Source organism: Erythrolamprus reginae, chromosome 6, assembly GCF_031021105.1.
Source record: "Erythrolamprus reginae isolate rEryReg1 chromosome 6, rEryReg1.hap1, whole genome shotgun sequence".
In the NCBI taxonomy this organism is placed as follows: domain Eukaryota; kingdom Metazoa; phylum Chordata; class Lepidosauria; order Squamata; family Dipsadidae; genus Erythrolamprus; species Erythrolamprus reginae.
Window position 1 is genome coordinate 94,208,660 of NC_091955.1, and position 14,277 is coordinate 94,222,936.

At 43.0% G+C, this 14,277-nt stretch overlaps 1 protein-coding gene across 1 annotated transcript in view; it reads left to right on the forward strand.

Moving 5' to 3' along the window:
* MKLN1 (muskelin 1) overlaps positions 1-6,541 on the forward strand; it is a 55,185-nt gene extending 48,644 nt beyond the window's left edge. Inside the window, exons 14-18 of the mRNA XM_070754982.1 lie at positions 614-728; positions 1,929-2,068; positions 3,341-3,443; positions 4,226-4,280; positions 6,242-6,541. Of these exons, the coding sequence (XP_070611083.1) occupies positions 614-728; positions 1,929-2,068; positions 3,341-3,443; positions 4,226-4,280; positions 6,242-6,363 (535 nt within the window). The 3' untranslated portion in view covers positions 6,364-6,541. The remainder of the gene's footprint in view (positions 1-613; positions 729-1,928; positions 2,069-3,340; positions 3,444-4,225; positions 4,281-6,241) is intronic.
* The last annotated feature ends 7,736 nt before the right edge of the window (positions 6,542-14,277 follow it).

Here is a 14,277-nt window from a genome sequence, read left to right on the forward strand (position 1 = left end):
CATCTAATCATTTCTCTCTCTCTCTCTCCTTCCTTCCTTCCTTCCTTTCCTTCTTTCCTTTGCTTCCTTCCTTTCCTTCCTTGCTTCCTTCCTTCCTTCCTTCCCTTCCTTCCTTCCTGGAAGGGAATGGAATAGAACAGGAATCTTTATTAAGAATAGAATGGAATGGAATGGAACTGAACAGAACAGGAATGTGGAATGGAATAGAATAGAATAGAATAGAAATCTTTATTGAGAATAGAATGGAATGGAACAGAACAGGAGTGTGTAATGTAATGGAATAGAATACAATAGGAATCTTTATTGAGATTGGAATGGAATGGAACAGAACAGAAATGTGGAATGGAATAGAATAGAATAGAAATCTTTATTGAGAATAGAATGGAATGGAAAGGAACTGAACAGAACAAGAATGTGGAATGGAACGGAATGGAATAGAATAGAATTTTATTGGTCAAGAGTGTGACACACAAGGAATTCGTCTTCATGCACATGCTCTCAAAATAAGTCCGTCAAGAATCCTAAGTCAATACCTGTGGTAGAACTTCAGCTTAACAGGAGATAAGTGAGACCCGCCCAGTAACCTCTGGATGGCCAATGTCCCCTATTTCAGGTCCTGCGTCTACAAAAACGATCAAGCAGCCAAAGAGAACTCGAACAAGAGCCTCCAGGAAGAAGAGCCCTGCCCCCGTTTTGCACACCAGCTTGTGTACGATGAATTGCACAAGGTAAGTGGCTGTAGGTTATGGTAGGTGGTCGAGAACAGGGGCATGGCTAAGCCTAGTGAAGAGAAAGGACCAGGGGAGACAGGAGAGCGGTCCTCCAATGCTTGAGGGGCTGCTACAGACAGGAGGGGACCAAACTATTTTCCAATGCACCCGAAGGCCAGACAAGGAATAATGGAAACTGAGAAAGGAGAGATTCCACCTGGGAATAAGGAGAAATTTCCCCAAAGTGAGAACAATCAACCCATGGAACGGAAGTTGCCTTCAGAAGTTGTGCGAGCTTCATCATTGGAGGCTTTCAAGAAGGGGCTGGACTGCCATTGGTCAGAAATGGTGTAGGGTGTGTACTAGATCAGTGTTTCCCAACCTTGGCAACTTGAAGATATTTGGACTTCAACTCCCAGAATTCCCCAGCCAGCATTCGCTGGGAGTTGAAGTCCAAATATCTTCAAGTTGCCAAGGTTGGGAAACACTGTACTAGATGACCTACAGTGTCCCTTCCCATTCTGTTAATCTGTAATGTGGTCATTAAGTTGCAGTTGTGCTTCTTGGAAAAAAACATATCCAGGGCTTCCCTGACCGCTCTTATTTATAGCTAGAGGTATAACAAGCAGGAAGAGGGAGATTGTGATCCCCTTATATAGAGCGCTGGTGAGACCCCATTTGGAATAATACTGTGTTCAGTTCTGGAGACCTCACCTACAAAAAGATATGGACAAAATTGAACGGGTCCAAAGACGGGCTACAAGAATGGTGGAAGGTCTTAAGCATAAATCGTATCAGGAAAGACTTCATGAACTCCATCTGTATAATCTGGAGGACGGAAGGAAAAGGGGGGACATGATCGAAACATTTAAATATGTTAAAGGGTTAAAGAAGGTTCAGGAGGGAAGTGTTTTTAATAGGAAAGTAAACCCAAGAACAAGGGGACACAATCTGAAGTTAGTTGGGGGAAAGATCGAAAGCAATGTGAGAGAATATTATTTCACTGAAAGAGTAGTAGATCCTTGGAACAAATGTCCAGCAGACTTGGTTGGTAAATCCACAGTCACTGAATTTAAACATGCCTGGGATAAACATATATCCATTCTAAGATAAAATACAGGAAATAGTATAAGGGCAGACTAGATGGATCGTGAGGTCTTTTTCTGCTGTCAGTCTTCTATGTTTCTATCATATCTCTTCCCTGTTTCTCCCTTCAAGGTCCATTATTTGTTTGGAGGAAACCCAGGCAAACCTTGTTCTCCAAAGATGAGGCTGGATGACTTCTGGTCCTTGAAACTCTGCCGACCGTCCAAGGAATACTTGCTTCGGCACTGCAAGTACTTGATAAGGAAGCACAGGTACACACCTGCAGGAGGGCAGGTGGGTGAGTGGGTGGGTGGCTTTAAGTAAAATTTAAGATTTATTAGATTTGTATTCCGAAGACTCGGGGCAGCTCACAACAACAGCAATACAATATACGAAGTACAAATCCAATGTAAGTGAAAAACAATTTAAAACCCATAAATATTAAAAAAACGACCATTGCTACACAATCACACCATTCTCATATATTACAGTCAGAAAAAGGTGGTGTTGGGGGGACAAGATAGTTATTCCCCCCATGTCTGGCGACACAGATAGGTCTTCAGCATCTTGCGGAAGGCGGGAAGAATAGGGGCAATTCGAATCTCCAGGGGGAGTTGATTCCAGAGGGCTGGGGCCGCCACAAAGAAGGCCCTTCTCCTGGGTCCCGCCAAACGGCATTGTTTAGTTGACGGGACCCGGAGAAGGCCAACTCTGTGGGACATGATTGGCCGCTGGGATTCGTGCGGCAGAAGGCAGTCCCGGAGGTATTCTGGTCCGATGCCATGTAGGGCTTTATAGGTCATTACCAGCACTTTGAATTGAAGTCCCCAGGCCAAGGTGGGACAATCCTTGATTTAGGAGATCAACCAAATTTATTTATTATTTATTTATTAGATTTCTATGCCGCCCTTCCCGAAGCGACTCAGGGCAGAGTACAACATTATAAATGTAGACAATATATGTAAAAAAATCTAATTATTTTTTAAAAAAGAAGTATATAAAATTACTAAAATTCTAGAAAACCCCCCATGCACAGTCATCCACATCCATCCAGACATTCACATTCAAATGCAATCTAAGGTCTAGTCTTCACCTGTTTAAAGATGAGGCTCTAGTCCACGTGAGGTTCCGATCTTGGACAGCCCAGCAGAAACTGCGTCAGGCCCCTGTAACTTTTATATTTTATTTATTCGATTCGATTTTTATGCCGCCCTTCTCCTTAGACTCAGGGCGGCTTACAACATGTTAGCAATAGCACTTTTTAAAAACAGAGCCAGCCTACTGTCCCCACAATCCAGGTCCTCATTTGACCCACCTGGGAAGGCTGGAAGGCTGAGTCAACCTTGAGCCGATGGTGAGATTTGAACCGCTGACCTACAGATCTACAGTCAGCTTCAGTGGCCTGCAATACAGCACTCTACCTGCTGCGCCACCCTGGCTCTTTGGATAATGGCCTTTAAAAAAAATAGTCTTCTGAGTCTTACGTTCTTCCGAGATGCCTCCATCACCCTGGAGCTACCTCCTGACCTTGTGTGTCTCCGCAGGTTTGAAGAGAAAGCCCAGACGGATCCTCTAAGTGCCCTGAAATATTTGCAGAACGACTTGTTTGTCACTGTGGATCACTCAGATCCTGAAGAAACCAAGGAGGTAAGTGGTGACGTCCCTGGGGTTTTTCCCCCCGTTTTTCAAAAACAGTTGTGCAAATCCAGTTGGAATTGGCCCTTCTGAATTGGCTCACCTGGATGACGAAGGTGTAGAGATACTCAATCCTGGACCTGGAGAAGGCCAACTCTGTGCAGCCTGACCGGTCGCTGGGACATGTAAGGCAGAAGACAGTCCCTTAAATCAGTGATTTTCAACCTTTTTTGAGCCGCGGCACATTTTTTACATTTACAAAACCATGGGGCACATTGAGTGGGGGTGGGAGGAGGGGGCTAAAAAAATATTGGACAAAAAAATTCTCTCTCTTCCTCCCTTTCGCTTTACTTCTCTCTCCCTCTTTCTCTCCCTTCCTCTTTTTTTCTTTCTTCCTTCTTTCCTCTTATTTGCTCTTTCTCCCTCTGTCTTTCTCTCCCATCTTCCCTCCCTCTCTTTCTCTCTCTTTCTTTCTCTCTCTTTCTTTCTTTCTCTCTTGTTCTCTTTCTCTCTCTCTTTCTCTCTCTTTCTTGCTTTCTCTCTTGTTTGCTTTCTCTTTCTTTCTCTCTCTCTTGTTTTCTTTCTCTGAGCTTCGCGGCACACCTGACCATGTCTCGCGGCACACTAGTGTGCCACGGCACACTGGTTGAAAAATACTGCCTTAAATAACCTGGTCCTAAGCTATGTAGGGCTTTATAAGTGATAGCCAACACCTAACGTAACCAACGTTGACATCTGACTTGTTAAAATTGTCCTTTCTTTGTGTTGTCGTTTCCCCCTCTGTCCATGTCTAGTTCCAGCTGCTCGCTTCGGCGCTTTTCAAGTCGGGCTCTGATCTCAACACGCTGGGTGAGTAGACCTCAGACACATCTGCATTGCAGCTGCCTCCGAATCTAGCTCTGGGTTAAGTGCCAGTAGAAGTCCATGGGATCATTTGAAGGTGTGGTCCATGCAGCCATCGGAAGGCTAGGTCAAAACAAATTAACAGACCATCCATCACCCTGAGAACCAGCAGTTCTTCACCAGCTGGGCTTTGGGAAGTGAGGTGGGGATGAGTGAAGATGAAATCAAGCAAGTAGGATGCTTGGCTGCATAGCTAGAGGCATAACAAGCAGGAAGAGGGAGATTATGATCCCGCTATATAGAATGCGGGTGAGACCACATTTGGAATACTGTGTTCAGTTCTGGAGACCTCACCTACAAAAAGATATTGACAAAATTGAACGGGTCCAAAGACGGGCTACAAGAATGGTGGAAGGTCTTAAGCATAAAACGTATCAGGAAAGACTTAATGAACTCAATCTGTATAGTCTGGAGGACAGAAGGAAAAGGGGGGACATGATCGAAACATTTAAATATGTTAAAGGGTTAAATAAGGTTCAGGAGGGAAGTGTTTTTAATAGGAAAGTGAACACAAGAACAAGGGGACACAATCTGAAGTTAGTTGGGGGAAAGATCAAAAGCAACATGAGAAAATATTATTTTACTGAAAGATTAATAGATCCTTGGAACAAACTTCCAGCAGACGTGGTTCGTAAATCCACAGTAACTGAATTTAAACATGCCTGGGATAAACATATATCCATCCTAAGGTAAAATACAGAAAATAGTATAAGGGCAGACTAGATGGACCATGAGGTCTTTTTCTGCCGTCAATCTTCTATGTTTCTATGAAATGCCCTGTCACAACGGATTCAGACTATTCTAGGCCATCTCTTTCCTGGGACAGCCAGAAAAGAATAACACCTATTTCCACTTCCCAGAAGTTTACAAATCCTCATAATCTGCCCCTTCCCCCACTCCTCCATAGCACTTCTGCTGCCGAACACAAGAGAACATTATAACCAGAGTTGGGAGGGGGATATCGGGAGGTCTTCTAGTCTAACCCCCAGGTCAAGGAGGAAAACCCTATATCAGGGGTGTCAAACTTAAGGCCAATGAGCCTCAATATGCTTGTGGTTAAAAGTCCTGAAATGTAGTAATAGGATGATGAAATATATTAAGATAAAAATTTTATAAGATTTGATTTATTCCTTGTTTTGGTTTAATTTACTAGGAGGGATTTAACGAAATATAAATATGGGATTACAATAAGCCTTCTTTGTGGCAGCCCCGACCCTCTGGAACCAGCTCCCCCCAGCTATCAGAGTTGCCCCCAGCCTCCTTGCCTTTCGCAAGCTCCTTAAAACCCACCTCTGTCGTCAGGCATGGGGGAATTGAGATATTGCCTTCCCCCTAGGCTTATAGAATTTATACATGGTATAAATGCTTGTATGTATGTGTGGTATTTTAAATTGGGTTTTTTTAGATTGTTTTTAATATTAGATTTGTTTACATTGTCTTTTTTATTATTGTTAGCCGCCCCGAGTCTTCGGAGAGGGGCGGCATACAAATCTAATGAATAAATGAATAAATAAACATTTAAGGTTGCATTTGTTTAGATTTGTTTTTTTTAATACTTATTAATAGATAAAATAGGGTTTCTTAGTCTTTTGTGCAAAATGTATAATGAGGGAAGGAGCACTATGGCTTAAGATTTTTAACTTCTTAAAGGTATTGTTTTTCTTAATATTTAAAGGGATATCAATGGTGATTTAATTAGAGGATAATTTGAAGGATTGGTGCCAAAATTGAATAGATGGGATTTAAAAATTTGTATCTGAATTATATAAGAATTACTAATTCGAGACTATTTCATTGTAATAAGAAGAGAAGGTAGCATTGGTAGAAGCTGGAGTTGGCAACCCTTCATTGATATTCACCCATCTTATCCATCCCCACCGTCCTTCCCCTTCTCTCCCAATCTCCAGGCTTTTCGGACGTCGATCACGTCTACGCCCAACGGACTACGCTCTTCGACACCCTGGTCAATTTCTTTCCGGACAACATGACCCCTCCCAAGGGCAACCTGGTTGAGCTCATCACCCTGTGACACGAACCGAGTGGTTGTTGGGCCTGCGGAAGGAAGAGGAATTTTTCAGTATTTTTAATTTTGTGTGTGCGTGAGCGAGCGCAGCGTGTGAGTGAGTGGGGGAACTTCAGAAATAGAAGCAAGCGGCGTGGGGAGGGGCTTTATGCAAATGGATAAATAAAATGGAATTGATAACGTTTCCGATGGGCTTCGGGATAGATGGATGGATGAGCGGGTGGATGGATGGATGGATGTTCGTTCATTTGCTCCCTTTCATTTATTCTTATATACATGTTGACGCTTTTGGAAGATGGATGAATATTGACATCCGGGGGAGGGGGGGAAGGGGTGGAGAGGAATTGGTGATGGTTTGTCTGAGTTGACGGACCCTACCCTGGGTGAAAACTCAAGGCTTTGAGGATAGGTGGTGCGGTTTTTGTTCCTTTTTTTCCAAAAAATATTGATTGGTTCACAGCAGTTTTATTCTCCAGATTGATTTTGCCGATTTGAGCTTGGTTTTCAGCCTGCTAACCCGTCTGCAGCCGATGCAGGCATCCTTAGAGTGGGGTGGGTGGGATGGGAGGTATAGATTTGACCCTCTTTTTTTGGAAAAAGAAGAGTTGATGCATGTACTTTGGGGATCTTTCGCCATCTAGTGGCTACGAGTTGAAAAAAAGCACACAAGGCTCTTAGGCTGACATGTTAAAGTTGACGTCTACCTAAACCAGAGACGTCCAAACTTGGCCGCTTAAAAACCTGTGGACTTCAATTCTCAGAATTCTGGGGGGTTTTAAGTCGACAAGTCTTAAAAGTGTGGCCACGGTTGGACACCCCTGGCCTAAAGGGTGACAATCCTACTTTTGCAAACCCATAATGGAGAAGACGCAGTCTTGAGCTGTTCACTTAGAAAACGAAGCCTACTTATACCCCACATTTACACCTAGAAAGAGCGTAGCAGCACCAAGATTTTTTAAAAATTCGGATTACAATGCGTGGAATTCCAGTTGTAGCTCTGGGGCTGTGCCTGAGCAGCTGCACAATTGCGTGTGTTAGTTGGTTGTTTTGTAACCCATCTCTTATTTTCCTGGGAAATCTGCTACAGTTAAGATTGGCACGGTAGCATCGGGTCAAACAACCCAAGTCGTTGCTCACAAAAAGGCCAGAAGCTTCACTCGGACCCTCTAGTATAGGGGTAGGCAAAGTTGGCTCTTCTATGACATGTGGACTTCAACTCCCAGAATTCCTGAGCTAGCATGATTGGCTCTGGAATTCTGGGAGTTGAAGTCCACAAGTCATAGAAGAGCCAACTTTGCCTACCCCAGCTGTAGTAGTAGACTACAGCAGACTTGAGGGCTGCCACAACTGTAGCATTGTGACTGGACAGAATGTGGTTGCAGTGCGATGGAGTTAGCGATGTTCTTCTAATGTTGCTGGTGGTTGGACGTCCAGATTATAATGGGATAGTAAGCTCTCTCCCTCAATCTCTTGGCTGTTCCTGGTTTCTTCTCCCTTCTGGGCTATGTTCTTAGATGTTGAGACCAAGATGTACCTGGGGGAGATGCTGTGTATCTCACCCCCACCCTGCAAAACTAACGGAGTGATTATCCAACAGATATTTGCTCGCATTGACTTGTTTCTCGAAGCAGAAGTCAGGTCCCAGCACTGTTGGTCTTGCTTCTTCTGGCCACCAAACAGTCTTGCGGTAAACTTGGTCCTCAAGAAACCTTGCAAAAGAAAATTGAGATGTCCACCTTCCTTCCACCTGCAAAAAGCCCGTTTCTCAAATATCTTTATTTCTGAGCGCTATAAGCAGAATATTGAAGATTCACAAAGTCCCGAAGTAAATGTTACCCAATGTTCCTTAAGCCTTTCACTAAGATTGTTTTCTTTTAATACACACAAACTGGTGGCCCCCAAAGGCTCCCATTTCTTTCCCATGTGGATCTGTTCCTTCCATAGTTTTGCTTTGAAATGAATCAGGTTATGGAAATACGTTGCTTCGTAAATTTAGCAGAAGTTACATCTGAGAAGGAAAGAGTGAGAACTTTGTGGGTGGGTGGGTTATGACAACCTACAAGGCTGTATTAGAAAACCTGCTTCTTTTCTGTTGGTGTTCTCCACGCAGGGCTTTGATCAAGGTTTGTAGGTTTTCATACTGGAAAGAGTATTAAATTTCCTCCATTTCCGTGGTAAATAAGAAATGTCTTCAGCATTGAAAGACTTTTGAGAAGAAATGTGTTTTTAGCCTAGCCCAGGGTTCGTGGGTAAGAGTGAGCTTTTTTCTACTCTTCGGCACTGTAGGTTGAAGTCAACAAAGCTTTTGTGTAATTTCCGTCATTTTGTCAGGCGGTTTGTGAGTTTGGCTTTCGGATGGACGCTGTAGAGCAGGGGTAGGCAAAGTCGGCTTCTTCTATGACATGTGGACTTCAACTCCCAGAATTCCTGAGCTAGCATGAGAGGCTCAGGAATTCTGGGAGTTGAAGTCCACTAATCATAGAAGAGCCAACTTTGCCTACTTCTGCTGTAGAGGAAAAGCACCATTCGGTTGCTTCAAGGATAGGAAGCCATCTGACCAAAAGTGGTTGAGCAATTAGGAAGTAGCAGATAAAGGACATTTACTGGCATATTGTCCCATTGGTTGTACTGGCTGGAGACGTCTTTCCACCATCATCTGAAGCAGGGGCCTCCAACGTTGCGAACTTTTAAGACTTTTGGACTACAACTCCCAGAATTCCTCAGCCAGCTTTGCTGGGAGTTGAAGTCACAGCCCCCGCCCACATCCGGAGGAATCCCCCAAATTTCAAAAGGGGAGCAGACCTCAGGAAGGACAGCTGGGAAAGTCCTGGGTGCGAGGGAGCAGAAAGAAAGAGACTCTGAGTGAGGATTTCTTTCAACTTCTGGGGTCAAAATCTATAATTCTGTGGAAAGCCGATCATAAAAAAAATCCTCCGGCCTTTAGAAATCCTGGATGGCCAACTGCAAAAAAACCCCAATTTTTTTTCAAACGTGAAACCTGACCCGATGGTCGTCACAACCATCGAAATCGCAAGAAGAGAAAACCAGGTTTATTGCCCCAACGCCATCTTGCAATTTTGACGCAGGGCTGACAGCTCAGTTTGACACAGGCGTGACAGCCGCCTTCTTGTCATCGTTGTTCGATCCCTTCCCATTTGATACGTCCGGCTTTTCTTCTACTACTCCCTTTCCTCTAACCGTAAACCATTCCGAGATTGGCTCGGAATTCTGGATAGTCTTGAAAGACCCAACAGGTGTCATGCCAAAGACTTTCAAACAGTGTTTCCCAACCTTAACAACTTGAAGGTATTTGGACTTCAACTCCCAGAAGTCCCCAGCCAGCGAATGCTGGCTGGGGACTTCTGGGAGTTGAAGTCCAAATATCTTCAAGTTGCCAAGGTTGGGAAACACTGCTTTAAAAAGATAACGGGTTTAATAGCTCCTTTACAGCATAGTTCTACGGTCAGAAAGATCCACAGAATTAATTTGAGGTCGACTTCTTCTGTTTGGCTCAACAAAGAAATGGCCTTCAAAACAGACGAAATCTCACAATTGGTTTGGTTAGAGAAACTGAAGAATAATCGGATAGACACCCGAAGGTCCAGGGATGAGTAAAGAAATCTATGATTTTTCAAATTTTCTTTTCCCAAAATTGAGTAAAAGATAAAGAAAGCAATAGAAGTCTGTCCGAAGCTTTTGATGTGGACGTTGGTTTGGGAAATATAGCAAGGGTTGGAGTAGATTGACTTGGTCAACTTGACGGTCTTCTCTAAGGGTGAGGTGTACCCTTCAAAGAGTGTGTGTGTGTATATGTGTGTGTGTGTGAGAGAGAGAGAGAAATTTGACCGGTGCGCTTAGAAGCGGGTTTTGATTGGTTTATGTTTGACATAAGCCTAGATTCTTGGTCTTGCAACACATTTTTTTCCTGGCCAGGTGCTTTTCGATACGAGCGTCTCAGGTTGGAAAAGCAACTTGAACAGGGGTGAAATTTTCCCAGTTCGCTTGTACCTGTCAATCATCGGAGAACCGGTCATGAAGGGGGCACAAAGCTCCGCCCACCTGCCCTGATGCCGCCACAGAACACTGCGCATGCACAGAGGTTAAAAACCCAAATGGCGGCATCTGGGCAGGTGGGCGGAGCCTCGCACTCTCTTCGCAACTGGCTCTCCGACGATTGATAGGCGCAAGTGAACGGGCAGCCCCTGAATTTGAAGGTTCGCTAGCGGCAAAGGAAGGAGTGGGAAGTTAAACCATTATATTTATATAGATTGTCCTGAGTTCCGGTTTTGCCCCGTGTAATATTTTGAATGTCTATGCGACGTTTCGGTGAAATCACATTCACCATCATCAGGCTGAAGTTGTTACCTTCGTGCTGCGTTAAATATAGTATATATATTTATATATTTACAGCAGCACGAAGCTAACAACTTCAGCCTGGTGATGGTGAATGTGATTTCACCGAAACGTCGCATAGACATTCAAAATATTACACGGGGCGAAACCCGAACTCAGAACAATCTACATACATATACCCGTGAAAATCTATGAAAACATATATATATATATATACACACGAGGAAGGAGTGGGAAGTTAAACCATTATATATATATAATATATATATATATTTTCGTAGATTTTCACGGGTATATGTATGTAGATTGTTCTGAGTTCGGGTTTTGCCCCGTGTAATATTTTGAGTGTCTATGCGACGTTTCGGTGAAATCACATTCACCATCATCAGGCTGAAGTTATAAACTTCGTGCTGCTGTAAATATAGTGATTTCACCGAAACGTCGCATAGACACTCAAAATATTACACGGGGCAAAGCCCGAACTCAGAACAATTTACATATATATGTGTGTAATGGTTTAACTTCCCACTCCTTCCTCTGCCGCTAGCGAACCATATATATATATATATATATAACTTCAGTGGCAGGGCAAGCCAAAGGCATTTTAATACCAAAGGAATCGAGGCCGTTTATGTCCATCTAGGATGAGCTAAAATGTGGTTCAGCCAGATTGCGTAAAAATCAGAGGTCTCCAAATGTAGCCAACTTTTTAAAACTTCTGGACTTCAACTCCCAGAATTCCCCAGCCAGCATACCCAATTGTGCGCAGCTGTTTGACACCAGCGTGGGATAACCATGAGGCCCAACTTTCGTCAACAAAGCTCCTTCTAGTCTTTTTGATTTGCGATCGCCGCGTGCGAAACCTTTTTCCTTGACCGCTGTGGGCGTCTTCGGATGTCCTGTAATCGTTGCTTTTCCACCTGCCGGCCCCCGCATCGTACGATTGTTCTGCCAGGTTGAAGGTGTATGTTATAAGAATGACTCTGGGGACAGACAAGCAATTCCCAATGTAGAATTTTTTGCTGTATGTAATGTATATACGGAGAGAGAATGTATTTTGTTCATTTTTTTTCTTAATAAAAAGAAATTATGCTGAACTCAGGATGGGGTTTTTTTGCGACGGGCGTTTCTTGACATTCTCCCTAGTGGCATCAATGGCTCTCTTGAAAGGATGCAAATCACCAGCTTTGTCTGCAAGGAATATCAATCCTCCCATTTTCCACCATTCAGTCAAGAGTTGGAGAAGCTTCTTAAATGATAAGTGAAATGTCTTACAAAAAAAATGAGAAAGTAAGTTCTGGAGACCTCACCTACAAAAAGATATTGATAAAATTGAACGGGTCCAAAGACGGGCTCCAAAAATGGTGGAAGGTCTTAAGCATAAAACCTATCAGGAAAGACTTCATGAACTCCCATCTGTATTGTCTGGAGGACATAAGACATCATCGAAACATTTAAATATGTGAAAAGGAAAGTGAACCCAAGAACAAGGGGGCACAATCTGAAGTTAGTTGGGGGAAGATCAGAAGCCACGTGAGAAAATATTATTTGACTGAAAGAGTAGTAGATGCTTGGAACAAACTTCCAGCAGACGGGGTTGGTAAATCCACAGTCACTGAATTTAAACATACCTGGGATAAACATAAATCCACCCGAAGATGAAATACAGGAAATAGTATATGGGAAGACTAGATGGACCAGGAGGTCTTTTTCTGCCGTCCATCTTCTATGTTTCTATGTCCAGTTGCATCTTTGGGACAAGGGATGGCTAAAATTTCCTGCAGGTGTTTCTTGAATCCATCTCCTCTTGCTCTTACAACATTACATGCCGATACAGGTAGTTCTTAATTTACAACCATTCGTTTAATAACCGTTCAAACTTACAGCCGCGCTGAAAAAAGTGACTTACTGACAGTTTTTCACGCTACAACCGTTGCAGCATTCCCAGGTGCTCAAAATTAATATATTAAAATCCATCCAGGGTCAAACCAGGCCTTAAAGCTTTCTTGAATTTTCAGAAGCACCAAAAGTTTGTTAATTTCACGAGGTGATCTGGCATTTAATCCTCTGCAAGAGGGCAAGACATTTCTCTTTTTTTCCCTCCATGTTTTTTAAAAAGTCTCTTTGTTCTCCTTTTAAAACTTCAAAACAGCTCTAGAACATTTCCCATGATCAATGTTACTAAGGAAAGGAAGAGAAGGGAATTGGCAGGGAAGGGAAGGTAGAGAAAAGGGAAAGAAAGAAAGGAAGGAAGAGGAAAACAAGGAAAAGAAAGGAAGAGGAGAAAAGAAGGGAAGGTAGAGAAAAGGGAAAGAAGGAAAGGAAGAGGAAAAGAAGGGAAGAGAAGAGAAAGAAGGGAAAAGAAGGCAGAGAAAAGGGAAAGAAAGGAAGAGGAAAAGAGAAGGAAAGGAAGAGAAGAGAAAGAAGGGAAGGTAGAGAAAAGGGAAAGAAGGAAAGGAAGAGGAAAAGAAGGGAAGAGAAGAGAAAGAAGGGAAAAGAAGTTAGAGAAAAGGGAAAGAGAAGGAAAGGAAGAGGTGGGAGGAAAAGAAGGAAAGGAAAGGTAAAAATGAAAGAAGGAAAGAAAAAAGGAAAGAAGGTAGAGAAAAGGGAAAAAAGGAAAGGAAGAGAAGGGAGGAAAAGAAGGAAAAGAAAAAGAAGAGAAGGTAGAGAAAAGGGAAAGAAGGAAAGGAAGAGGAAAAGAAGGGAAGAGAAGAGAAAGAAGGGAAAAGGCAGAGAAAAGGGAAAGAAAGGAAGAGGAAAAGAGAAGGAAAGGAAGAGAAGAGAAAGAAGGGAAGGTAGAGAAAGGAAAGGAAGAGGAAAAGAAGGGAAGAAAGGAAAGGAAAAGAAGAGAAAGAAGGGAAAAAAGGTAGAGAAAAGGGAAAGGAAGAAGGAAAGGAAGAAGGGGAGGAAAAAAGAAGGAAAGGAAAGGTGAAAATGAAAAAAGGAAAGGAAAAAGGAAAGGTAGAGAAAAGGGAAAAAGAAAGGAAGAGAAGAGGAAAAGAAAAAGGGAAGAGAAGGAAAAGGGAAAGAAGGAAAGGAAGAAAAAGGAGGAAAAAAAGGAAGGAAAGAAAAAGAAAGAAGATAGGAAAGCTTATGACCATAATGAAGACCAAAACTTTGGTGCAGGAAGGAAGAGCACCACTTAAATGAGTTTCACCACATTTTACAAGTTGGTCATGTCCATCCAACCACCTGACCACCTGGCCACACCCTCCTGAAGCCACACCTACCTGACCACCAAACCACGCCCACAGAACCAGTAGGGAAAAGTTTTGACATTTCACCACTGCTAAAATGACATCTGGACTGAGATTGGGGATGATAAATCCGTCCGTGGGCTGAATTGAAAAAAATTTTGGAGCAAAGGAAGCACGAGGCTCCATACCTACTAAAACTAATTCTTCGTCCCACAGGTAAGCTAACCTTTCGGCAAGAGAAGAAGTCAACACACCACAAAAAGAAATCTTTTTTTTATTGGACAGTAATAAGCAAATGTCATCAAAATATACTTTGTAGGAAAATGTAACATACTTTTTACAACCCAATCTTCTCTTTTTTAAAGAATTC